The 27,165-nt window shown below is 45.9% G+C and overlaps 1 protein-coding gene across 1 annotated transcript in view; it reads left to right on the forward strand.

Annotated features, from left to right (window-relative positions):
• Positions 1–27,165, forward strand: part of DOCK2 (dedicator of cytokinesis 2) — a 396,194-nt gene that overhangs the window by 356,047 nt on the left and 12,982 nt on the right. The window contains exons 36-46 of the mRNA XM_063087676.1: positions 1,804–1,844; positions 5,917–6,007; positions 6,849–6,968; positions 10,606–10,695; positions 12,226–12,330; positions 14,364–14,505; positions 18,934–19,015; positions 20,319–20,403; positions 21,214–21,300; positions 24,637–24,813; positions 26,141–26,224. Of these exons, the coding sequence (XP_062943746.1) occupies positions 1,804–1,844; positions 5,917–6,007; positions 6,849–6,968; positions 10,606–10,695; positions 12,226–12,330; positions 14,364–14,505; positions 18,934–19,015; positions 20,319–20,403; positions 21,214–21,300; positions 24,637–24,813; positions 26,141–26,224 (1,104 nt within the window). The remainder of the gene's footprint in view (positions 1–1,803; positions 1,845–5,916; positions 6,008–6,848; positions 6,969–10,605; positions 10,696–12,225; positions 12,331–14,363; positions 14,506–18,933; positions 19,016–20,318; positions 20,404–21,213; positions 21,301–24,636; positions 24,814–26,140; positions 26,225–27,165) is intronic.

A 27,165-nucleotide genomic window follows, 5' to 3' on the forward strand; every position in this document is an offset into this window, starting at 1 on the left:
CAGACCGGAGTCCTGGGGGGCAGGCCTGGCTTTGGGGCTCACTATTGCTCTTGATAGGGACAAATGTGGGGGTTGAATACCTGCTCTGCCATCCACTAGCTCTGTGTCGGGAGGCCTTTCTAGGCCTCAGTTTCCTTATACATGAAATGAGAATAACTAGTATTCTCCTTGGCGCATAACACATCACAAAGAGGGAAGATGGCAGCCTTGACTGGTAAAGAGGAGGAGCTTTGGAGTCACACAGCCCATGGGTTCTCATCTCACCTCTGATAATTCATGGAGTGAACAAGTCAGGGAAATGCTCTGAAGTCTTAGTTTGCTTGCCTGTTACAGAAAGAAAATAATAGCAGCTGTTTCATTAGGTTGTGCAGGCCTGGCCCATGGCTAGATGCTCAATACATGTTAGTTTCCTTCTCTTTCCAGACCACTGATAACCAGAATTTATAGAAAATGACTATGGCCCTGGTTAACCAGAGCACCTAATTTCAAACCCAAGCACAAGCTCCATGGGCCAGCTCGTCACACCCTCTCTCTTGTATTCTATGATTTGGTCAGGAGACAGGTAGTAACAGCCATGGTGATACATACCCACCATGTCAGCCCACCTTAAAATGTTTTAAATTAATAAAGTTGACCAAAAGGCCACGTGGTATCCATCACATCAACGTCCTGCCATTTCCAGTGCTCTAGATATACAAATCATGTTCCCAGAGTTTCGTTGTGTGGCTTCCCTTACCCTAAGCAGACTCTTTAAACAGCCTAGATATTGCCATTGATTTTCTGGAATGCTAAGGGGAGTTGAAAAATCCTGATCACAGCAGAAAAGAATTCATTGCTAATAATTCCACAAGACTCAATTTATATAAACAGCATGAAGAGGGGTTTTCCAGGAGCTTAGCAGTTTCCCTCTAAGGAGAGATGGAAGTTGGTTGAAGAAACTGACGTTTAACAGTCAGGCTAGGATCAGAGAGAAAGCACGGGACAGAATTTCATACGCAGTCTGACCTTACTAGTTCTTGTGTGATTTAAACACAGTTTCAGGAGGACAGGATGGTGTGGGGAGGGAGTTGGTGTCAAGGGATCTGATGTCTAGCATGGTCTGCCACCTGTGTGCCCTGGAACGTGTTGCCTCCCCTCTCTGAGCCTCAGAGTTTGCTTGTGGTGTGGCCCAGGGATCGCATCAGGACCTCCTGTCTAGGAATCTGTTAGGGCTTGTTTAAAAATGCCATGGCTAGGATCTCTGGTGGTAGAGCCCAGGTCAACTGGTAGTCTAAATTGCCCTTGAACTGGAATTGGGACCAGCCTTCCTAGGTATTGCCAAGTTGAAATGCTTTTGGCTGTGGAATCCCATCATAACTCCAGATAGTTCTACACCATCAGGAGTTACGATCTACTGCTAATACTGGGATGCTATTACTTGCTTTCAAACTCAGATCCCTCTAAGTACAAGACCTGAGCTTTTAAAGATCAAGCTGAGGCTGCCTTTCAAACTGGACTTTGTCAAAGTAGACTGCCCCAGCTTTGGCAGCCCACCTCTCAGTGTAGTAAATAACTGAACTGGACCTCTTGACATGTGATAGCTGAGACACTTCCTCTGTTCCTCTGTAGTCTAAGGTTCAGGGAAGTGACTTTCATTGTAGACTCTCCCACTGAGGCTAACACATTCAGGAAAGTAAATTTCTTGTTCCTGTCTCGGGGACCCAGATAGTAAATAGCAATTTTCTTCATTTCTATCACTACATCCTCCACCTTTGCTACTCTGCAAAGAGAAACACTCATCACTGTTTTTCTTCCTCCACCTAGAATTTCTACAAAGATAACAACAGGGAAGAGATGTACATAAGGTAAGATTTTTATTTTCTAAATCCTAGACCTGCTGTTTCACTCCCTTGCTCAATATCCATCCATGGCTCCCCACTGCCTTCAGAATAGAATTTAAACTTCTTTTCTTAACACTCAGGTCCTCTGTGTTCTGATTGCTATCAATTTTCCCAGACTCAAATCCTTCCATTTTTGTACAATCAGCCTTATAAAACCACTTGGAATTCTCCAACCTGCCATGCTGTCTTACTGTATCCACAGATCATATTTTCCTTAAGAGTAAATACCTTGTGAGCTGAGCTGGTGAGAAGCATATGCATTTGTTACAGGGCTAGCATGTGAAGCCCTTGTCCAGGCATGTAGTAGGACCATTGGCTAGCCCAGTTTTGAAGGGAAAAAAATACCAAAGATGCATGATGCCTACTTTCTTGTAGGCTTTAAAAGATATTTATTTGAATATATTATGAAGGGTTGTTTTGGGACATCAGCCTGAAGCAAACAACTTCTTTGCCAATTTTTCTTAGAATCTCATATTATTTTTGCAAAGTTTTTTATTATTGTTTCTTTTTACTCATTACAAAAATAATATATACTTATTACCAAACAAACAAAAAAACCCATAAAATACAGACAGCAAAACAAAAATAGAAATAAATTCTTGTAATCCATAATTTTCAGATTTTTTATATTCATATATACTTTAAATTATATGCATGCAATTTTTTTTTTGCAAAAATGGAATTATATTACTCATAATTTATTCTTTTTTTCACTTGACAAGAATTCCATGTCAACAGATGTATTTCAACATCATTTTTAATGAAACCATAAAATTTCCTTTCCAGAATACATCATAATTGATATAGCCAATCCTGTATTGTTGAATATTTAGGTTGTTTCCAACTTTTTTCTACAATAAATAGCACAGTGACAAAATTCTTAGATATATACCTTCATGCACATTCTTATGAGGCTAAAGCACTTGAAGTGGAGTCAACCAGAAGGTTAAGAAACAAGGTATTTACAAAGACATTTGACACATTCTGTTAAAGGGCAGAGACTCCAAGTCTAAACTCACTCAGCTACCACTGCAGATAGTTTTAGGTACTTAGTTTAGTTTTATTCCAGAAATAGAAACTATCATTTGGAAAATATAATAATTCCATAGGCTGTCTTGAGCTTTGGATATTTATAACATCATTAGACATGACTTTTTGTAGCAGCACAAAACCTTAGAATCTGAAAGACCTGGGGTTTTCACCTTGTTTTCTCTGTGACCCTGGACAAATTACTCGGTCTCTCTGGGTTGCGGTTCCCTATCTGCAGAATGTTGCCATTTTACCTTCTGTTTTGAAGATTAAATGAGATATCATAGATAATGTGCCTGGCACATTGTTTCCTCCCTCCAACCTCTTTTCTCTCCTTCCAGTTTTAGAAACACAGATGGCAAATCCCAGACCTCCATAAGCTTTGGAGATTTGAGGCCGACAGTAATCTAGGAAAACCATATTTGCTTAAACCAGACATTGCAAACATGGTATAGTCTGAAAACCTGTTCTGTTTGGCAGGCATAGTATTTTAAAACATTTTTAAATTGGTTGCCAGCCTTTAAAAATCTAGAGATTTTACATAAAAATCAAAATTTCCTTTTTCTCCTGAAAAAGTTAGAAGGCATGGCAACACTGGGCCCCCCTCCTGTCCTCACAACCATCACCTGGACTGCTAGGTGGCAGCCCTTTTAGACATGGCTGGAGCGCTGTGGTCACTACATCGTCTATATTTCCTCTTGTACCTCTCTCAATCATTTGGCATCTGGAGGTATGGAGTTTGATACCCCTGGATGAGCTCATTAGGGTGTCTTCTTTTGAGCTCTGTAGTGGATCATCAAACCCTTGTGTTATCAAAGAACAGGAAAGTGTGCCTTGAACAATTAAGGAGCTGAAAGTAGCAGGGAAGGTTTCCCTCGGGGGGCTGCTATTCCTGAGTTTTTTGAACCCAAACATCTGGGGGTCTAAGGGACAAAGGATGGGCAGGAGGAGAAGAGGCAGGATTAAGCCATGTACAAGCAGATAGGTGCTTCTAAATTCCAAACTCTCCTGGGGCCATGAGCATTTTCACTGACAGCTCGTCCAACAGAACATTAATGGGAGCCAGAGAGTGGAAAGATCATGCCTGTGGAAGCAGAAATGGCTGGGGTTGAAACTTGCTTCTATCTATTTCTGTCTCTGTCTATTTTAACACAGGTCTCAGTTTTCTCATCTTAACAGCTTTGTTGGGAGGATGAGTTGCTGTAATACATGGTAATAAAGCATCCATTTGTTGAACGAGTCTTTCTGCCTGGAATGCTTCCCACTCAACCCTTCCCCTTCAGATCCCAGCTCAACTGTCATGCTACAGAAACCTTCCTGGAAGCCCCTCATCTCCCCACCTGGATAAATCCTGCTCTCTTAGCACCACAGAACTCTCCTTCACATTTTTCACAGCTGTATTTTTGCAGTTATTTATTTGATGATTTGATTCACATCCGTCTCTTCTAGTCTCTAAATCCCAAATCCTGAGAATGGAGTCTGCTTTTGCCACCATTTATGTCTAATGCCTGGTACAGCCTGAGTGCTTAGTACAACTTTGCGGAATGAATAAATGAATGAGAAAAATGTGTCTAGGGCATCCTGGCTCCCTAGCTACCACATAACCACTAGGTGACCTCTCTTCCCCTCAAAATCTTGGCGGTCCCTACCCTGACATCAGGCAGCCTGCATTTGGCCCCAGGGACACTGAACATTAGCTCCTCCTTTGGTGAGCTCTAGGCAGAAAGTCTTTCTTCTAACAGGAACCTAAGCCTGAGCATTGAGACATGCATTTAATGAAGATACCTGAGAAGCCCTGTGTTCCCCAGGGTGGGTCAGTGAGTCAGGGCAGAATCCTGGCACAATGGCACACAGAGGAAAGAATCAAGCATCTTCCCCTCACCAAATTACTAAGGGTTGGGTTTAAATAAATGTTCCAAATGACATGTAAGTCACCAAAGCAGTGGTTCTTTGGCTTTGGATTCTGTTTCCAACAGTGGCAGAAGGAAATGTTTTGTAGAAGAACCTGGTTCACAATGATAATAGGTAACAGCTGTCATTGGTCAGTGCTGGCTACAGGTTAATCACTTTCAGTGCGTACTAGCATTGCTTAGCACCAATGCTAGCTGCCACTCATTGAGACTTTTTTATGTTACACATGGTCTGCTTGGCCCTTGATATGCCCAGCAACTCTAAAGGTAGGTTCTGTGAGTGTTGCTATTTTACAGATGAGAAAACTAAGGCACAAAGAGGTTAATTTGCTGCCGCTTAATACCTATTGTGGATCAATTATCTAAGAATTTACCAAAGCTCTCTTCCTTTGTTCCTGTTCTTGTCCTCAGTACCCCTCAACTATATTGTCATCTCAGGGTTTATAACTGGGATGTCACTTTGCAAAGGAACAGGAAGCTGAAATGTGATCACGGTTGAATAGTGGATTCTCCCTACTGACAGCTGAAGGCCACCATATGAATATCCATTCTGTAGGCCCTGATCCATTTCCTTTTATTATCAGAAAATGCACTTTCTTTACACCCAGAGAACAGAGAGGGTAGGAGCTGCTCTTTACAGTTGCTGTGGCTTGACATTCCTAGATTTATAAAATGACTAAGAGCAGGGGTCATCCCAGCTCTTCTGTTTTTTAGCACATAACTCCTGACAAGGTGCTTACGTCTCCTTCCTTTACTTCTCTTACTTGTCATAGTGCATTAGCCAGGCCCTTCAGTATCAAGAATTCTGGTTGGGATGGTACCTAACTTCTCCAAGCCATAGTTTTCTCATCTGAAGATGGGAATCCCCATTGGACCCATCTCATGGTTGTCATGAGAATTAAATAAGATAAGGCACTTAAAATACTTAAAATAGTGCCCACAAATACTAGATACTGTCATCATCACCCACGCAGAGGGCTGGTTAGCTATGGTGGATGACTCTCTTGTGATCCAGAGAGGTGCCCAGTTCTGTTTGGCTCCTACCTGTCCCTACCAGATGCCTACAACTATAATTCAGCATATTTTCCCCAAAACAGGTACCTGTACAAACTCCGAGATCTTCACCTAGACTGTGACAATTACACAGAGGCCGCCTACACGCTCCTTCTCCATACATGGCTTCTCAAGGTACCGTCCTTTTGCATAAAGAGGATTCATGCTGGGATCTCCATAGGGCCCACAGCAAGTTAAAGAGTAAAAAAAAGAAAAAGAAAAAAAAAATCAGCCAAATAAATTTTGTTTTGCTCTGTGCCCCCAAACTCTTGACCTGGCAGGATGCTTTCTGCACCACTTCACCTGGTCACAGAAGGTTTTGAGTGACCTTTACCTTTAGCAACAACTGTAACCCCCTGAGACATGTCTTGCAGTTTTATATAACATCCAAACTGTTATTAACCATAAATCATTAGCATGCCCACTGAGCTGCTTTCCTTCTCTAGAAAACTTTGCTGTAACTGGAAAAAGCCAGAACAATTTCCTTTGGCTTTTGAAGGCTGGAACATGTCTCACAGGGGTTCGGAGGAAATACCTAAAAACCACACACAATGAGCCAACAGAGAGTCATATGAGTGCAGCTCTGTAAAAATCAGGAGGCTCTTCACAGATGGGAATTGCAGACCAATCTCTCTCTGGCTGATCACTGATGTCCAGGGCAGCAGGGAAGTGGCAGAGGGTGAGTGCAGGGCTTCATCTCTCTCCTTATCAGTGCGGTTCTAATATCTCACGTTCTCTCATTTGCCTGTTCTGGGACATCAGTGCTGCCTGGATCCACACATCCTGGTTACTCATGCCCCTAAAGGGCAGCCTACCCAGTGGTACCCCAAGTTTCTGGAAATGAGCTGAGTTTGGGAGAGGAGGAGAGAAGGAAAGGATAGGGTCTGGGGAGGGTGGTTCTGCCTTTACTCCTGGGAGGGCACCTGTCCTTGGCAGCCTCTGGGCCCTGTGTGACTCCCCTTTCTTCCCTTCACAGTGGTCAGATGAGCAGTGTGCCTCACAGGTCATGCAGACGGGCCAGCAGCACCCCCAGACCCACCGACAGCTGAAGGAGTCGCTCTATGAGATTATCATCGGCTACTTTGACAAAGGAAAGGTAATTTGTCCCTGCCCCCCTTCTCTCTGTGGGGACCCTGGTCAATGCGGAGGATGGTTCTCTCCCATACCCTACACCAAATCCATCCTCAGATCTGGTCAGCTACCCCCACAAATCCTAATTCTGCTCACTTTTCTTCCTCTTCTCTCAAGCTCCTTTTCTGCCACCTCCATTCAAGGCATCAACACCGCTCACCTGAGCATTGCAATGGATCCTGAGCAGTTTTCCTACTTCCTCTGTTGCCCCCAACAGATCATCCTTCACATAGGGAACAGGGTGATCATAAAACACATACTGACTCACGCTATTCCCCTGCTTACAGTCATCTAAAGGGCTCCCCTATTCTACTTAGAATAAATCACACAAACTTCCCATGACCGCAAGGCCCCATGTGAGCTGCCCCCTGACTACCTCTCTCATTTCATCCCTGCCAGGCTCCCTCTGGCTCACATGCTCCATGCCATGTTCTTTTCTACCTCAGGGCCTTTGCACCTGCTTTTCTCAGCTCAAGGCATTCCTCCTCTATAGCTTTTCACTGGAAGGCTGGCTCCTTTCAGTGCTCAGGGCTTTGTTGGATGTCATGTCCTCAAGGCGGACTTCCCTGACCTCCACCACACAAGGCAGCAGAACCCCCTGCCCTGAGTCACCCTTATTGCTTCTTCAAAGCACTTGTCACTATCAGAAATCATCTTGTTCATTTGTTTTTATTTGTTTATTGCCTGGCTCCCCACTTTAGAATGCTATTAGAGCAGAGACTTTTTTTTTCTGCTAATGAATGCCCAGTGGCTAGAACAGAGCCTTACATGCAGGCCCCAATAAATATGTGCTGGATAAATGAATGAGTTCGGTGAATGAATGATATTGTGGTGCCATCATTGATATTTAAATGGCAAAGAACCTTGGTTGGGTTCAGTCAGGAGATTGCCCAGACCAGCTGCTGTCCAGCCTCAAGTGGGCCTTCAGGAAGCAACAGCCGAAATACTCCCATTCATCCTATGGGAAATGAGGCATGATGGCTAAGTGCTCAGGCTCTGCACCCAGATGGTCTGGGTTGCAATCCTCACTCATCTACCTACACTTGACTTCAGAGACTCCAATTCCCATCCGTAAGAGTGAAATGCTAACAGTACCTACTTGCTAGGTGTATTATGAAAATTAAATGAGAAAATGCATGTAGAGCACCTAACATAGGACCTGGTACATAGTAATGCCCTGTTAAATTTTAATTATCATCATTATTACTCTATTCTGCTACTTCCTCTACCAAGCCTTGTCTGAGTACTCCAGCTTACCTAAACCCTGCCTCTCCTCTGAATTGCGAGACCTCTTACAGCTCATCAGCACACAATTCAATACTTCATTGTGGTCTGTCCTGTCACTACAGTTCATTGCATCTGTCTTAATCTGATCTCTCCACCTTCCCTGGGAGATAAAATGAGGTAATGTCTGTGGAAGGGCTTATAAATTCCCAGAGCTGATCAGTTGGAGAAGACTGTTTTTGTAATTTACAATTACAAGCCTCTTGAGGGCAGAGACTCTGCCATCCCTTGAACCTCCTGCCGTGCTGGGCGTCAAGTCAGAGCTTGCTATTTGCTTAAAGACTGATTAAGTCAGTCACAGTGTGGCAGCCCCAAAAGTACATGAGGAACTTTGTCCTCAGCAAGGTATTCAGTTTGACCCACTATGTACTGAGCAGAGAGGAAAAAGGCATGACCTGCAGCCCCAGGGATCTTACCATCTAGTGGCAAAACAGACCAGCCAATAACTATTTTTTTAAGCATTGACCTTTGGCATTGTGCAATAGCAGGGGAGAGATAAAGGGAACAGCATGGTGCCAAAGGACACTGGGAGCAGAGAGGAGCAGCAGATGGGTACAGCTTACTCTGAAAACCGAGGAACTTCTAGAATGAAGCCCAAAATCCTTAGAACCTCCTTTAGCTTTCCTTCCCACACCTCCTCAGGGAAACTCATTGCTCCAGATACACACAATGGATTTCCACTCCCTAAGTCCATTTTATCATCACCTGATGGACTCCTCCACATCCCTCAAAACCCAGTTATTACACTGATTGATGTGTATGCTTTACCCACTTATGTTCTATGAGAGCAGAGACTGTGTCTTGTCTGTCTTTATATCTGCTGCATTGCTGCACACCACACCATGACCAGAACTTAGCAGATGCTCAATAATGGATGTATGAGACTCAGAGAGTCCCAGTGGCCACACAGGCAGATCTGGGAAGAAATCCCAGGCATCTGACTTCCTGCCCTGCCCCTTTCCTGGTCTCCTAGTGATCTCTTGACACATGGGGACAGCATTTCTTCTCCCTGTTTATGTGATGGTGGGAAGTTAGCAAAGACCTCCACTTGAGCCAAACAGTCCCCTGACCCAGCCCATGGGCATTACCACAACGTGCTTGTTCAGGGTAATGAGAAAGCCCCAGCCCAGCAGGGCCCACAGCCTTGGTTCCTCCTGGCACATAAAGCATTTTTATGCTGCTCACTAAGCTGTCGGTGGGTTTACAGCTACGGTTCCTCCACTCAGCACTTGGTTTTATTTATTTTTATGCTTGGATGCAGAGAGAGCACTTTTGCTACAAAGCACACACGACATTTTGGCAGCCTCCCCTCTCTCCTCCCCCTCCCTTCCCCAGCTTCTCCATTTAGGTGTATTCTCCATTTTAAACCAAATGTGAAATGTGATGGGTATCCCTTGAGACTAGCAGATCTCAAGGCCATCCTGCATCTCCCCCTCTGTCTCTGCAGATGCTCCTGACCCCCTTCGGTCTAAGATGGTGGGATGATCTATGGGCTTCTGACCTAAGACAAAGTGGAGAAAAAGCATGCCCAGTGTCCCGGGGTTTTTTGTTTTCCAGAATGTGTTTCAATAGATGGAGAAGACCTATGAAAAAGAAGTCTTAACCACTTTTTGAATACTCTAGGATCTCCCCAGCTCCACGTCTATGCTGCTCCTGCTCTCTTCCACACACAAGCCCATTAAGAGGTGATGGGATTGGCGGAGGGGAGAGATCCCAGGACTGAACATCGGGAGAACCAGTCTGGCCTCAACTTTGTCCCCCGAACCTCTCTGACCTTGGGCCACCTGTCCACTTCTCTATGAGCCATTTCTCTTTGGAAAATGGGGTCAACACCATTCTGTCCAGCCTGCACACTGGGGAAGCTGAGGGAATGAATGGTTTAATTTACCAAACACTTAGGAGGAAGGGGACAAAGAGCAAGGCTGTGGAGTCACACACTCGGGTCACATCCTGGCCCTGCTTTTGGTTGGGCATTGGACCTGGGGCAGGCTGCTTTGCCTCTCTGAACCTCCATTCTCATCTGGGCCATGAAGATGCTGTTAGTTAGCACTCAGCAAAGCCGTGAAGAATCAGAGATCATGTAAATAAAGCACTGAGCCTAGTCTGTGCCTACTCCATTATTTATCAAGAAGCTAAGTGGAGAGGCCAGAGGAAGGTTGTTCAACCGCCGGAAGTCACCGGCTCCCTCTGTGTGGGGACAGGTCTGAGTCAGAGCAAGGTTTGCATCTCAGTACCAGGAAGCACAGTGGGCCTGGCCCAGCAAGTGCTCCACAAACCTGAGAGTGCCTCCTAACCTTTGCGTCTGGACTTTCCTGTAGATGTGGGAAGAGGCCATCAGTCTGTGCAAGGAGCTGGCGGAACAGTACGAGATGGAGATCTTTGACTATGAGCTGCTCAGTCAGAACCTGGTAAGGCATCCCCAGGAAGGCTGATGGCCCTGTAGGCTGGGTGCTGGGGAGAGGGGCACAGGAAGCCAGGCAGGGTTAGGAAAATTAAAAAAGAATGAAAATAGGGCCTGAGCGAGGCTATGCTGAGCATCTCCCTTCTGGATGAGACTATTTCCAAAGGGAGATATTGTGGGAGAACTCATCAGCCACAGCTCCCTGGATGGAGCGTTAACTACCTGTGCGGCGGTGGGGCTGCTGCCACGGCTGTACACCCGATAAGCGCCGTGCTACATTTGCAGTAAAAGTTCCACAAATCACTAAACCCATTAAATAAAAACACAAATTTGTGCTTTCTGATTAACAGATAAATCACATTAAAATGCTCCCCATCTGGCTATTCCTGTTAGCATCTCGATGCTGGTGATTGGGTGGGGGAAGTGGGTAGCGGGGAAACCAGCCGCTCCTGCTGGTGCCGCAGAAGCCAGGGCTTGGCAGGGAGTTGGCCACTGCAGGGAAAATGCAGAACTTTTTGCCTGCTATCCTCACCCCCCTGTATTTCCTGGCTGCCTGAGCACCAGGACCCCAGGGCCCATTTAGAGAGGCCAGTCCAACCATTTCCAAGGTACTATAAAATGAGAGTCAGAATGTTGGGAGAGGACTGATAGTTTTTGGTATGGAGGAAGGAGGAAAGGTATAGTGATCTTGTTAAAAACAACTGAGCTATTAGCTTTTTTCACTGTGTGTAAGATTTGATGCAAATACACACACATGTGCTTATACCAGGAAACAGTTAATAGCTGCCCCACATTTATATCCACATACATGTTTGCAGACACAGAGGCACATATACCTTCCAAACATGTACCTTCCTGCACATCCACACATCCAGTATTCATTCATGCACACATTGATGTGTGCGCACAGCCCACATCACACAGGCCATCTGTCTGCGTCCACATATATATTCCATATCATATCAAATGGAAGATGTCATCAATTGTGAGATGCACTGACCTTTTTTGTGTGCCATGTCATAATTTCTTTTGTGCCAACAGCCATTGTCAGATGCCTTCAGGTGTAAAGTAAGATGCAAACTGTTTTTAGAGATGTTGAAATATGAAAAACAAATACCTTTTAGAATGGATGAAATGTTAGGTTTGCATACACCGGGTGACATCTATATCTAGAGACACTATGCATGCTTGATGATGGGGACAGTGATGGAGACCCTGGTCACAACTGACTGGGTTTAGTTCCATATTTATTTCCCTCATATGAGATACCATTTCTTTATCTGCAAAATGGAGATACTAGTGGGATTGTTACAAGGGTGATGCAAGCAAACAGGCTAGCGAAGGGGTAGTGATACGCAGTACCTGGTGTACTATAAATACGAATATTACTATATGATTGTAGGCGTAGCCACAGATATGCAAGTACGTGTATTTGGCACATCTGGTTTAATGATAATGTTTTAACTGTGGCCCCTTTGAGTAGCGTGTGCCTTTGACACACATCTGTGTTGTTATAAGCTGTGTTTTCTTCTTTCAGATCCAGCAGGCAAAGTTCTATGAAAACATCATGAAAATCCTCAGGCCCAAACCTGACTACTTTGCTGTCGGATACTATGGACAGGGATTCCCCACCTTTCTGCGGGTGAGTTTGCAGGTGACTCAGACCCTAGGCTAGGGTCCCAGGGCCTTGGCATCTCAGCTGTCCCTCTGCACTTTGAGTATCTGCCTGTGCTCAGAAGCTGTGCTCTCCTCTGTCTCAGCACTGCCTCCACCCCTGGTAGCCTCCCCAGTCAGTTCCCCTTTCCATAATCACAGCATCAATCACCTGTTGTGTTTCTCTAACTACACAGTAACTAGAGTTGCCTTGTGAGGTAGTGAGCTCCCTGCTGCTGGAATGAGGTGTTCAAAAAGGAGACTGGAGGTTGTCTGCTGTCCAGGAGTTACTGTAGAGCAGTAGTTCTCAGACCTGTCCTCTGTTAAAAACTATTGAGGACCCCAAAGAACTTCTGTATTTGTAGGCTATCTCTATCTACATTTACCATGTGAAAATGGAAACTTAAAAAAATTTAGATATTTGCCCATTTATTTAAAAATGACAATAATAAACCCATCACATGTTAACATAAATTGCACTTTTAGGAAAAATAGCTATATTTTCCAATAAAAAATATCAGTGAAAAGGGTGAGATTGTTTTACATTTCTGCAAATCTCTTTAATGTTTGGCTTAAGAGAAGATAGCTGGATTCACACATCTGCTCTGCAGTGTGCATTACACAGCCTCTGGACAGCTACACTGTACCCTCATGAGAGAATGAGAGTGAAAACGGCAAATACCAGCTTTAGTATTATTGTGATAACAGGTTTGAATGTATGGGCTCCTAAAAGGGTCTTAGGGACCTTCAGGGGTCCCTGGGCATGGTTTCTGCACTGCTGCTTTAGGGGCTTATTCATCATCATGTAGAGAGTGGGATTAGGTCACCTTTAGGCTTCCTTCCAATCTGGGAGTCTGTGGTTCAATTCTGGGGCCAGGGAGATACAAAAGAAATCAAATGAGGTCAGAGATCAGATTTTCTATTTCTTTTGTATCTTCCTGATCCCAGAATTGAGGAAATAAATCACTCACCATTACCAGTAAATGTGGAAGTCAGATTGGGCTTATGGGAGTGACAGCCGTGAGCAGTGGCTGGGTAGATGGTGAGGTTTTCTGGATGAAGCCGAGGTAGCTTCCCAAACCTGATTGTACATCACAGTCCCCCCGGGGAACTTGTCAAAAATATACATTCCTGGGCCCTACTTCCGTAGATTCCGTTTCAGCAGGTCTGGAGTGAGGCCTGGAAATTTGAACTTTCAAAAGTCTCCTGGCCTCCTCCAATGATCAGCCAGGCTTGGGAGTGCTGATCTGTGGAGGTAAGGGGCAGACTTGGGTTTAGGCCAAAGAACTTAAGGGCCACTTGAGGCAACAGAGGTAACACCGGTATGGTCCAGGATAGGGTTTCTCAACCTTGGCACTATTGTCATTGTAGGCCAGATAATTCTTTGAAGTGGAGGACTGTCCTGTGTCTTGTAGGACATTCAGTAGCAGCACCCCTGGTCTCTACACATTAGGTTCCAGTAGCTCCCCTTCTCCATAGTTGTGACAGCCAACACATGTTTCCAGATATTGCCAGTGGACATGGGGGACCAAATCACTCCCGATTGAGAACTATTGGTCTAGAAGAGACTAACGTGGTCAGGGAAGGGTGAAGTGTGTTTCCACGGGCCCAATCAGGGGCCAGGTGATGAAGGACTTGAATGCTGATCCCTTCCAGCCTACAGGCCCTGCCCCCTTGTCCCACTAATGGCAGGAGGGACATTCTGTGGCCAGTAAACAGGAGGGTGGATATGACACAGTGAGACTTGAGTGAGGAATTATTCTGGAAGCTGTGCATAGGAAGGGTTAAAGAAGAAAGTTCTCAGCATCCACGATCTTCTCTCCCTTTAGAATCAGACTCTTCAAAGAAGTGAGAAGGTCAGTGAGTTGAGCTCCTCCTTTCCCTGGTGGAGAAACTTAGAGGAGAGGAGGCTACCAGAGGTCCCCACAGTCCCATGCTAATTTCACAAGCCTCCCAGCTTTGCTAATTTCCCAGCCATACACCGGGGGTCTGGAATCTCTGATGGGTGTCATTTCTCTGCAGAATAAAGTGTTCATCTACCGAGGGAAGGAGTATGAGCGAAGAGAAGATTTCCAGATGCAGCTGATGAGCCAGTTCCCCAATGCAGAGAAGATGAACACAACCTCTGCCCCTGGGGACGATGTGAAGAATGCCCCAGGCCAGTGTATCCTTGGAGAATGCCCCAGCCATGGGGCCAGACGTGGGCAGTCCTCCTGGGACTTTATCCCGCAGAGCCTCATCTTAGAGCTCAGAGCCACTGCCAGAATCTATGCAGTGGTGCCAGCTTTCATGTTGCATAGTTCATTATTTCGGTCACTTACTCATTCATTTATTCTTGTAATGAATGCTCTCAAACCCTGACTCTATGCCGGGACTTGGGCAAGGCCCTGGAGACTTCACTCATGATGTGGTCCTACCTTCAGGGAGCTTACAATGTAGCAAGAAAAAGAGACATTGAATAACTAATTGTACTGTTGAAAGTTTATTTGTGAAAATATGATCCATGGCAAGAGGAAGCCATGCAGGGCACAGTGGTTAGAAGAGCAGAGAAGGCTTCCTTGGTGATGGTGATATTTAAGGTGATAACCAGCCAAAGCTTAGTGGGAGGTGGGGAGGGAACCCCAGACAAAGGGAGGATGCTTGTGTGTAAAGGCGTTTAGTAGGAAGGAGCCCAGGAGGTGCCAAGAACTGAAATGGTGCCATGTTGCTGTTACAATAAAGATCAGAACTCCTGAGTGAGGCCTGCAATGCTGTCCATATCTGACCCTTGCCTGCCCATCCAATGTCATCACCCCCAACTCTTCTTTGCTTTTATCACATCCCTCTGGCCACTCTGGCCTTGTTGCTCATTCCCACCTCCAGGCATTTGCATTCTCTGTTCCATCTGCTTAAAATGCTCCTCCCCCAGCTCCTTACATAACAGGCTCTTTCTCACCTGTCAGACTCTAACTTGGTATCACCTCCTGAGAGAGGCCTTCTTGGCCTTTCTAATGTCTAATGTGGCCTTTTCTGAACTCTTCAAATGCTGCTTGCTTTCTTTGGGAATTGATCTCCATCTGTCATGATCATTTGTGCTTTTGAAAGGTACGTGAACGTAGGTTAGACTGTCGGCTTCATAAGAGAGGCTCTCACTGCCTTCTTCCCTGCAGTAGTGCCCCCATCTCCCACAGTGCCTGGCACAAAAATGACTCTCAGAAAGTATTGGTTGACTAACAGAAAGAAAAAGAAAAGAGAGATAAATAGAGAAAGGAAGGAAGGGGGGAGGCAGGGAGGAGCCAGCCCCTGGTGCTAGTGAGGTTGGGTAGGGGGTGTAAATGGGCACCGATGTAGCAAAGCATGATCAGGGACAGGAGCTGATGATGCTGGCAGGAGATGGGACACATGGTGGCAAGGAACATATAAACCCAAGGGTAAGGCCTATTACTGAGCCAGGGGGCGCATTAACCCAGCCTGGCTCCCTGCATTGTACCTCCTGGCACAAATTAAGTTACAGCCTTTAAAATGGTGTTGACAGGTTGCGCGGCTGGTCTGCTAAGGCTACTGAACCCTAATCCAAATATTTTTCCCTCTGGTGATAAATATTCATCTGTAACCTTTTCATTATGCTTGCCTGCCCTTCATGCCTGATCTACCATGATTATTTGCAGGAGGAAATGCAACTGGTCGTGGGGCTGGCTGGTTGCAAATGTGACTTTAGTTATAGGCGAGACATGGGATTAATACTGAGGCCCTTCTAGGTGGACATCCTGGTGTTGAACAGTTCCATGGCCTTTTAACTTGGGGTGGGGGGGAGAGCACATGTTATTTGGCCATGTCATCATATTTAGGGCTCCTATCATTTCTTCTGGTTCAGTCCTAGGAACTAGGTGGAAAGGAAAAGGAGAAGGGCTGACATTTGTTAAGTGTCCTCTTCATGGGACTGAGTGCCTTATAACCATTATTTCTTTAATCCCCTTAAAACCCTGTAAGGTGTTAATTCCCCCCATTTCATAGAGGAGGAATAAGTGGGGCACAGAGGTAAAGTGGTTTGCCTAAGGTAACAAAGCTTATTATTTATGGAGTTGGTACTTGAACCTCAAGATATGTCTGTCTCAAAACCTGTGTTTAGTACACCATCATTTACTTAAGGACTGATGAACAGAATGCTCTTTATTAACTGTTTACCATGTGCCAGGTATTTTACGTGCGTCATTTTGTTTTATCTCTTTATACTCTTTTCTCTTGCCTTCACTTGTTAAAAAGCTGACAAGCAGATTGGGAGGGTCACAGATCTCATGGCTTCTCACTTAGGAATCCAACTAGGGGAAGACATTTGGAAGCAAAGGTTTCTTTGTAGGGAGTCTGCGGTTGCCCAGTTGTCCTGGGACACAGTTTCATGCCCAGAGTCAGCAGGTGGTGTCAGAGTCTAGCCACATGTCCTCCTGGGCACAACTGAAGGTCCTGGTGTCACAGGCTTCTCCAGGACAGGTTTAGATTCTCCTCTTAGACCAAGGCCAGTGGCTAAGATCAGCAGACATGACCTAGAACCTTCTCAAAAATAGGGATTGGCAAACTTTTCTATAAAGGAACAGATAGGAAATAGTTCAGTCTTTGTGGGCCATGCGGTCTCTGTCACAACTACTCAACTCTACTGTTGTCATGGGAGAGCAGCCTTTGATAACACGTAAATGGATGGGAATGGCTGTGTTCCAATAAAACTTTATGGATGCTGAATTTTGAATTTTATGTCATTTTCATATGTCACAAAAATGCTTTTTTTTCTAACCATTTGAAAATATAAAAACTATTCTTAGCTTGTGAGCCATACAAAAACAGGCTGTGCATCATATTTAACCCGAGGACCATAGTTTGCCAGCTCCTGCCCTAGACTTAATCCAGAGCGATTCCCCTCGCAGAGCAGGCTGCTGGCCATATGGCCTGAGAAGGAGAATGGTTTTCCTGAAGATTATAGAAATACCACCATTGAGATTTATTCATTTGTGTTAAGCATTGCCTTCTCCTGAGGGTTCCTCATTTAAGGCAGAAATACTTTTCTGAGCTAAAACAATTAAATCCCCAACATATTAGCATAGAGTAAGTTTATCAGCAAGAAGTAATTAAATTTAATTTGTACTGATGTTTTGGCCATTTCTTATGTGTGAAGGAATCATAGTCTCTGCCATCAGAAAGCTCACAACTTGGGGGTGAAGGGGGGTGGCAGGGAAGGGAGGGAGGAGACTGGGAGCTAGAGTTGATCCTAAGAAAAGGACAGATGATTCCTGTGGAGAGCCAAGGAAGGAGAAAGACTCCCCATTGGGGGTGAGTTTAGTCTTCGTGGCCTGTGGTATTTGACATATGCCTGGAGGGTTCACAAGGGAGAGAAGGTGATGAGAAAAGTGTTCCAGGCAAAGGGAGTAGTAAGATCCACTGGATATCCAGACACAATGGTGGGGAAATGGGCTATGGCTCCAATATATTGGCGTAACTTTCAAAGCCAGCAAGAAGAGTTCCTGATTCCTTGGTTGGCAGACATGTCAGGCCCAGGAGATTTTTTGGAGTTGTGGTGATCATCGGGTAGAATAGATGGAGGAAAGAGCTTGAATACCTAAAGAAGAGAGATGGGTAAAGAAGAAATGGAAATTAGGGAAAGGGAAGCAGGGGTCAGGGATGTGACCAGGGACTTCTGACTTTGTTCATTTGGTTTGTGATATTATAAGCTTAAAAAGAGTAAGGACAGGTCTAGAATAGGCACGACAAAGATCTGGCCCACGTAGTGCGTCTCCAATAGCCCATGCCTGTGGCAGGCATCTCTAAGCGATCGTGGAACTCTTTCCCACTGAGCCTGGTCACAATTCTGTACAATCCAGCTGCAGGCAGTTGCTTTCAATCTTTCAGAGTTGGAGTGCAAAAGGACATCTATTTGCATGTTCTAAAGTAGTGCCTTTTAAACTTTAGCATGCAGATGAATCATCCCAGGAGGATCTTTTAAAATGGCATATTCTGACTCACTAGGTCTCAGGTAGGGCCTTAGATGCTCCATTTCTAATAAGCTCTCAAGTGATGCTGATGCTGTTGGTCAGAGGACCACCTTTGAGTAGCAAGTCTACCATAAAAACATTCTGAGCTTAGGGTTAAAAGACCTAAATACAAACCCTGCTCTGTTTTTCCAGCTGTGTGACCTTCAACAAGTTGCCTGGCTTTTCCGACCTCAATGGGAACAATTTAGGTTAATAACACCACTCAGTGGAGTTGGAGAGATTAAAGGAGACCTTGGGGAAGCACACTCTGCAATTGATTGAGAGCTATAAATTTATTTGATGGTTAATGATAATATAGCAATGATAATGATGATTAAGCACCACTAACCAACTCTGTCAGCAGGAGCTGAACCCTGGGATAGGATTGCAAGGTGACAGGCAGCTCTGATAAGGACTGTGGTGACTGCTCACTGGTCATTAGGACCTAGGTGGCAGCCAGCAACTGAGGTTGATCATTTAATGAAAACATGGCTTCAGAAGGCTGGCCTGGAAAGTCTCAGCTGGGACCGCTATGCTTGGAATTGTCCCTGCAGCCAACAGATATGTTGTTAAGTCCTTAACTGCAGGGATTCCAGATATCCAGTGTTTCACTGTCCAGCCTGTCTTGGATGAACACCCCAGGTTCAAGAATAAGCCAGTGCCTGACCAGATTATAAAGTAAGATCCACAGCCCACTGGGAAGAGGAATGGGGACAAAACCCCTTGGAGCCACCAAGCTGAGCTGCTGGCAAGAGAGGCCTCAGAGCCCTTCTGGTTCCCTCTCTCTTAGCCAGTCTGTCCTCCCTTTTCCTCTTGGGAGAAGAATCCCCCCTGATTAGCTGGGCTCTGCCCCTGAGGAGGCTGAAGCCAGAGATGGATGGGAGGACAGGGTCATAGCCAGCCTGCGGCACAGCGAGTCCTCAGTGAGCATCGATGAAAGTCACTGAACTGGATGCAGAGAGCCTGTTGCTCATGTCGATCCCAGAGTGGCCCCAAGGAATCTGCAGCCAGAGGGTGTGGGACAGGCAGGTGACAAGCAGGGTGGAGGGCAGGGGGCCTTAGATGTCCCCCAAAGGGACATCTTTTCAGCATTTGTTAAGGTCATATGATGACAATGAATGTGTTCAGACTATGATAAAGGGGCATTAGATGAAGCAGTGTGAAGGCATGTGTCAATCTGTTCTATATCAAATTGCAAGGTCATGGATGAGGCCATGAGGTCGGAGAGGGATCTGTGGGGCATAAGGCTGCACCCCTCCCAGCTGCTCGGTTCCCAGATGCCTGGCTCACACACACACATACACCAGACCCAGGTACCCATAGAGTTAGAAAAAGTCTTGCCCTCTGGGAAGACCAGTCAGAAATAGGAGCTCTTTCATGAGAGGAAGGGCCCTTTCCTTCAGGGGGAGGCAGCCCCTCCCAGAAGCCTCAAATCCGTGCCACAGCTGAACAGGTGTAGCTCACCTTGGGTCTCACCTTCCCCCTACTCTCTTGGTCAGGCACCCATGGCAGAGAACAACAACTATGCAGATGGCACAGGACCCTGATAGACCTGATGTTAGAATCTCGCTAGAGACTCATGAAGAGTGATTTGGGGCCATGGCTGGGACACCCACAAGAAATCCTTGGAAGACACCTCTGGGACCTTAGGCCCAGAGTTTAGGTGTATCTAGATCCTGAATTGGGGTCACAGGAAATGATGACTCAGGCCACCCTATATGCATTAGTGGTAGAATTCCACATGCCTGGGTACTCCAGGGGTGCCATGTTCTTGTGAGGACATAAGAGCCTTGCCAGGAAAGCCTGTGAAGAGTCACTGTTATGCAGCCCAGCACACAGATCCTGGTTTTCAGTGCCACTCCAAGGACTCTGGCAGACCTGAAGTTTACTGTAATGAGCCTCCCCAGACAGTGCAGGCTCAGGTCAGGTGTCAGCAGCCGGGCATGGCTACCAGGAGCCTCAGCCTTTTCCTGTCTTTCAGCTTTTACAAATCCAATTATGTGCAAAAGTTCCACTATTCCCGGCCTGTGCGCAGGGGCACCGTCGATCCAGAGAATGAGTTTGCTGTGAGTATCCCCTCTACCCTTGGTCATTTCCCCCGTGCCACCATTAGCAACCAGCTCGTGCACCTGCCAACCTTAGAAGGGAAGGGAACTCTATCCAAAGCCAGAGAAAATAAAACTACCATCCATACGTATGATGACACCCATTCCCCAGTCTCCCGCTGGGTTTGTTTTCTCATGTCTTGAGTCTTTTCCTTTTCAAGATGTAACCCGGGCCTCATGTCTGATGCACTTTTTCAACTACAGGGCATTCAGATATTTCCAAGAGGTAGGAATCCTCAGGCTAGGAAAGGGGTGTTGAGAAAGTCAAACCTTCCAGTGAACTCCACAGCAGTCCAGCCACCACTGTCCCCTGAGTGCTGGTCTCGTGTGTGTGTGTTTCCCAGCTAGGATCTGTCTTCTATTGCCAAAGGCCAAGGCTGGAATGAGGAGGTGGCCCCAAGGTGCTCTCAGCTCTTTGCCTTCCACTGTGATTCTTAATAGTTTGGGAATCACTGCCCCTCTGAGAATCTAATGAACACTGCGGACCCTCCCCCCAGAAAATGCAAATGGACACATTCTATGTGGCCTAAAAATCCAAACTGTTAATGAACTCAGGCCTAAGTCCAGGCAGAGCTTAAACTTCCTATTGGGAAAGAATTCTCAAGGGTAAGGTGAGGGTGAATTTCTGGGTCTTGCACCATCTATTCTGATTTTCTTGGGGATGGGAGGCCTGGGGGCCTGTCTGAGTTTCCACCTGCCCAGGTTTTCTGACACCCAGGTTTCATAAGTGTGTTGTTTTCCTGCCCTTTCCACCCCCTTGCCGTGGGACAGTCGATGTGGATCGAGAGAACCTCCTTCGTGACTGCATACAAGCTGCCGGGGATCCTGCGCTGGTTTGAGGTGGTTCACATGTCCCAGGTGAGTCACGGGCTTCATGGCAGTCCCTCTCACCCTCTGATGGGCAGGGCACAGCCAGCCTCAGGAGGCCCCTTTGACTTTAAAAACGGGGCATGTTTTTGTTTAATACTACTGTGGGAATCCCAAAATTCCAGTGCAAGAAGAGACCTGAAACAGCATCCAGACTCGCTACTTTCAGATCTTTTTTAAGCATCAGGTAACTTTTTTCTGCAAATGAAACTTTCCATAGACTCCAGCAATAAAGCTGATGCATGGGGAGCTTCTGGAGTGGTGGTGTGGGGGGATATGGCAGAGGGCCTGGAACTCTCTCCATTCAGTCACCCCCTTATTCTCCTCCTGTCCCAGCAGCCCCTTGGAGGCACCTCTGCAGTATTCCACTGCGAGCCCATTTTACAGCTGAAGAAATTGAGGCTCAGAGAGGGAAATCAATTAATAAGCAGACACTCATAATTTCTGAACCAGTTATCTATTTTATGGACTCAGGATTCTGAAGTTAGGAAAGAAACATGAACATTTTTTACTTGCTCCTTTCATCCCAATACCTTCTGATGGAGGGGGTTGAGAAAATCTCCAAAAAGGGGACCAGAGTGAATATATCTTTGATAGCTTCCCTCATATGAGTTACCAAGATTTTCAGAATATCTCAGACACAAAAGTTTAATGCCCTACTAAATGACTTCATTTCCAAGCATTTGTTTTTGTGTTATATAAATTTGTATCTTGTTCTAGGTTCTTTCTTTCATAAATTGTTGTGACTACAGTATTGTTTGTAGAGAGAGGCTTCAAGCATAAGCTCTGCTTATTAGTGTTTTTTCCCCTTGTTCTTGGCCTTGAGAAATGCAGTCTTTACAATGAACTAGAGGTCAGAGATCCAAATTCAATTTGGTCATTAACAAGCTATATGATGTTAAACAAGCACCATGTATTTCTGGGGCTTAGTTTTCATCATCTGTAAATAGGTATTGAAAAAAACATGGAATTTCAGAGCTGAAAGGGACCCTAGGGGTCACTTAGTCTGAAAGCTAGAAATTCAAATACTTCAGAGCCCAGTAAAATAAGATAAATATGTAAAATAATCACATTAAGACAATAGGGATTGGTGGAGGCTGTGGCAAACTGCAGCAGCAACCCCTTCCCCTTATGGAATTAAATTTTAGCAAATTAGAATCAATGTACAAGCTAAATGATAGTCTCTCCAGCTCTGCTACCATCTGCCCTTGAGCAAGTGACTTCACCTGTTGTTGGGCGAGTTCTATGAGAGCTCCTGTGTGAGGTGCCCAGCATGGTCTGGCACGTAGGAGGCAATCGATAAATGAAACCATCTCCATTATTGTGATCATTGCTTTCATTGCTTTTATCAGCTTCTGACATCCAGGCCTCCCCCCAAATACATAACCCCATAACTCTGCTCTGAGAGTTATACATTTGATCTACACAAACGCCCTTAGGTAGGAAACCAAAGTTACTTTCATTCTCATTCTCTGTTCCCAATGGCTATAATGAGGATAAAGATTTGAGAATCCAAAAATAGTTTAAAAAATAAAGAGAAAAGTCAATCAGTAGGTCTTTCTTTTTTTTTTAATGACTCGCCTTAAAGCCTGAGTCTTTCAGGCATGCCAGGCTATTGTTGAAATTCAGGTGTTGTGTTGGGCTCAATCTGAGCAGTGGTGATAGATTTTCCTTAGAACTCAGTCTAGACCTCGGCCCCATAAAGTCCCTACACAGGGCTGGTCTATGAACTTTACAGAAATTAGACCATTGGTTTCAGCTTTTAGGACTATAGAGTGCAGCCCCTGCCAGGCCAAGCAGCATTCCCCTCCAGTTCACATTGTGTGTGTATGCATGTATATGTGCGTGCATGTGTGGGCATGTGTGTGCATGTGTAGGATGGGTGCTTGTGTGTGTGTGTGCATGTATGTGTGTGTGTGCATGTATGTGTGTGTGCATGTGTGATTGAGAGTGACAGTGAGAGAGAGAGAGATAGAGAATCTACTCCCAGGGCCTTCTCACTGCAGAGTGGGCATCTTCAAAAACATCCAACCACAGGGAAAGGGAATGAGGAGGCAGTCATTTCACAGGAACTTAAGAAAATGGTATAACAAGATGACCAAGAACATGGCTATCGAGGCTAGTTCCGTCCCTCTCTTACATGCAATAGTTATAGTAACTAGCAGATGTCATTTTTTAAAGAACTCTGCTGAGTCAAGTGTCATGTAATCTCAACTAATCTTCTCTACATAGCCAATGAGGCAGGCACTATATCACCACCATTTCACAAATAATAAAACTTAGGGTCCCCTTCTCCATGAAGTTTTCTCAGATTCCTTGACCCTTCCCTCCAGCCCCTGCTCCAGCCTGACACTGTGTCATCCCTTCTTAGAACAATTGCTCTTCTCTATCCTAACACTACAAGTATTAATCCAAAGTAGGTTTTCTTATATGTATCTTACCAGTGAGACAACTGAAGCTCAGAAAGGTTAGGAAACTTGCCCAAAGTCACACAGCTAGAAAACCACAGAGCTGAGATTTGCACTCAGTTTTCATTTTTGTAGCTTATTTTTGTGAACAGTTTTATTGGAACAACTACATTCATTCATTTACATATTGCCTATAGCTGCTTTTGCCCTACAGTACCAGAGTTGAGTAGTTGCAACAGAGACCATCTGGCCTGCCAATCCTGAAATATTTACTATCTGGCCCTTTTACAGAAAACATTTGCTGACCTCTAGTTTAGTTTTTTATCCCAGATCCCATGCTCTTGTGAACTGCACTGTTTTGCCAGTTAGCATTTGATAGCACTCTATTTATATTGCTCTCTAAGAGGTGTTGGAGAGGTGTTTAGTTTTATCTTCTTGACTAAATTAAACCTACATTAGAACAGCAACCCCTCATGTGACAGCCATTCTTAGGACCTACTATGTGCTAGACTGGGTAATCTCATCACAAGCTGTTCCAGTCTCTCCAGCTAATGGCACACACATAGTAGCTGCTCGACCAGTACCTAAAGGGTTGAATTGGTGTGTTTCACCCAGGTAATATGAAGAGAAAACCCTCTGTGGGGCACACTCAGCCTCTGAAACCCCAGCAAGTGTCTAGCAGTTCCTGCCTCTGCCTCCCCAAAGAAATCCCTTTCTCACTAAGCAGAAAGTCATCCTGCCTCTCCCCAGACAGCAGACCGCCCCCAGAGCTCACTAATTACAAGACCCTGTTACAGCCCCTCTGGGAACATTACCTCATTTGAATTCCTGCCCCTAGTGAAATCAATACCGATAATTATATCTGTTTTTAAAGTGACCTGCTAAGCCCCTTTCTTCTTGGTGATCTTGTTTTCAACAGACCACAATTAGTCCTCTGGAGAATGCCATTGAAACCATGTCCACGGCCAACGAGAAGATCCTGATGATGATAAACCAGTACCAGAGTGACGAGAGCCTTCCCATCAACCCGCTCTCCATGCTCCTGAACGGGATCGTGGACCCTGCTGTCATGGGAGGCTTTGCCAAGTATGAAAAGGTGAGGTTTTCACTTTCCAGGCCTTGGTGTGGGGCAGAGCAGTGGGAGGTAGGAGGGTGTGGGGGGTGTGGCAAGACACAGCTGCATGTTGCTTTTCTTGCTGTGGCTGTCCTTACCCCCAAAGGGACACTCAGCTCGGCTAGACCTCATCTAGCTCCCAGCATTTCTACAGCATGTGTCTTGGCTGAGCTCCCATCTCTTTCCCTCCCTCATCACCACACCCCATGCTGGTCAGGAAGGGGACATGGATCATAAGGGTCCCTTAACCCCCTGGGCGGATCCGGGTGGCTCTATGAAGGAAAGGCTCTGAGATGACTGTGAGCCAGATCTGAAAAGTACAGGAGCCACGAGTCGAAGTACATGCCCCTTGTGTAAAGCCATTTCTTCCACAGAGGATTTGAAATGATGTATACAAATGGAAAAAAATGAAACTCAGAATCTGTGAAAATACAGAAAGACTAGGAAATCAACTCCAAGGTTGGGGGGTGGGTGGTGGTTATAATCTAGATCTAGGTCATAAGGGCCCTACAAAAAGACCCACACTTTTGAGCCACAGATTTCATTTTTGAGCTTCCTGGTGACCATAGCAAAAAGAGAAATAGTATCAGTTATACGAGTCACATTATCCACTGGGGGAAAAAACCAATTTCTCAGGCTGACGACATAGCTTTTATACAATAGTATAATTCAGGGATAGTAATTCTAGTCACCCAATTGGTCCTTTCAGCTGAGCTCAGACTCAGATGATGTATAGTCATCATCAATAACCCTTTCCTCAGCCTTGAGGAGTGATATCTGTGTGTATGTATGTGTATACACACTAAGGACATGAGCCCCAGAAAGAGCTAGAGAGCTGCCAGGGCCACTTGCAATGGGACAGGCCTCAAGGTGAGCTGGAACACCCACCAGATGAAACTCGTTATTGAGTTCTTTTCCTTAGAACAACATTCTCAAATTTAAGGTGCATCAGAATCCCCACAGGGCTTCTTAACACACAGGTCCCCCACCCCAGCCCCAAAGTTCCTGATCCAGCAGGTCTGGGTGGGGCCAGAGAATGTTCATCTCTAACAAGTTCCCAGGTGATGCTACTCCTGGTTTGGGAACCCCACTTTGAGAACTACATCCTTGGAGTTTAGAGCCCACTCTCAGTGGGTGCTGACCTGAGCCTCTAGGAAGAGAAGACAGTGTCAGTCCCTATGCCATCCAAATACCTGTGACTTCATTCCTGCCCCTCTCAAATCGAACCTTCTCCCAGTGCCAGAGAGATAGGTTGTGGGGTCCAAGCCAAATGAACAGGAAACCTCAAACTCCTGTCTGTCCACCCCAGGCCTTCTTCACGGAAGAGTACACCAGGGACCACCCTGAGGACCAGGACAAGCTGAGCCGCCTGAAGGACCTGATTGCGTGGCAGGTATGCAGAGCTGGACTGGGGAGCTTGCAGCCCTCCTGCCTTTCCCCTCGCCATGGTTCACCTGCCCTCAGCTAGCCTCTGGCTGGCCTGGCCTGATTCCTATGACCTCAGGTTCCTTGCCTTTTGGCCCCTCTCCTGACTCAGTCACACCTGAGCAGGCTCAACATGGAACAGAGATTTGGGGCACTGTACCCTAGGGTGCTGGCTGGTCAACGGGTGCCAGGCAGCAATGCTGTGCTGGCTGTTGCTAAGACTGCATTATTTGACATTGAATTCAGAAAGTGGCTTTTCACAGTGGGACAGAAATGAAAACCAGACCCCACACCCATCACCACCTTCCTCCCACACAAGCACACACCGATGAGGTAATACAAGCCTTGGGCCCCCAGCCCCACCCCTCCCCCTTCTAAGGCTGACTCAGTTTATTGCTCCAATGGATATCAGGTTTTGAAAATAATTGAGGTCTTTGGTTGGTTCGTTCTCAAAGTGTCTGCATCCTGCACAAGTTACTGCTCAGGCTCCAGATCCAAGCCCCAGGGCTCAGAAGATACTGCTGTTCCTGCCGCCCTGCTCTCTCTAGCTGGCTGCTTGTCTTCTTGCAGACTTTCTTTCCTCCTTTCTCTCTTTCTTTCTGTGTGTCCCCCCCCCCCCCGCCCCAGAAGCTCTCTGCTGCTATCTTTCCCCTCTCTCTTTTGCCTCTCTCAGCTCCCACCCCCCTCACATCTTACTTCTCTCTGCTTCCCTTCCTCTCCTCCCTCCCCTTTATCTCTCTCTCCCTCTCCCTCTTCCTGCAGAAGAAACAGCATGCTAAGTCCCTCCCATAGAGGCTTTCAAAGGACCAGGCTCCCCCTCCAGGCTTGTAGGAGCCCCTTTCTCAGTTCTGAGCTCTGGGCAGACCAACCATCAAGGCAGAACCCAGGGGTGGTCTGGGGGGGGTGTGG

This window comes from Cynocephalus volans, chromosome 2 (genome assembly GCF_027409185.1).
Source record: "Cynocephalus volans isolate mCynVol1 chromosome 2, mCynVol1.pri, whole genome shotgun sequence".
NCBI lineage: Eukaryota > Metazoa > Chordata > Mammalia > Dermoptera > Cynocephalidae > Cynocephalus > Cynocephalus volans.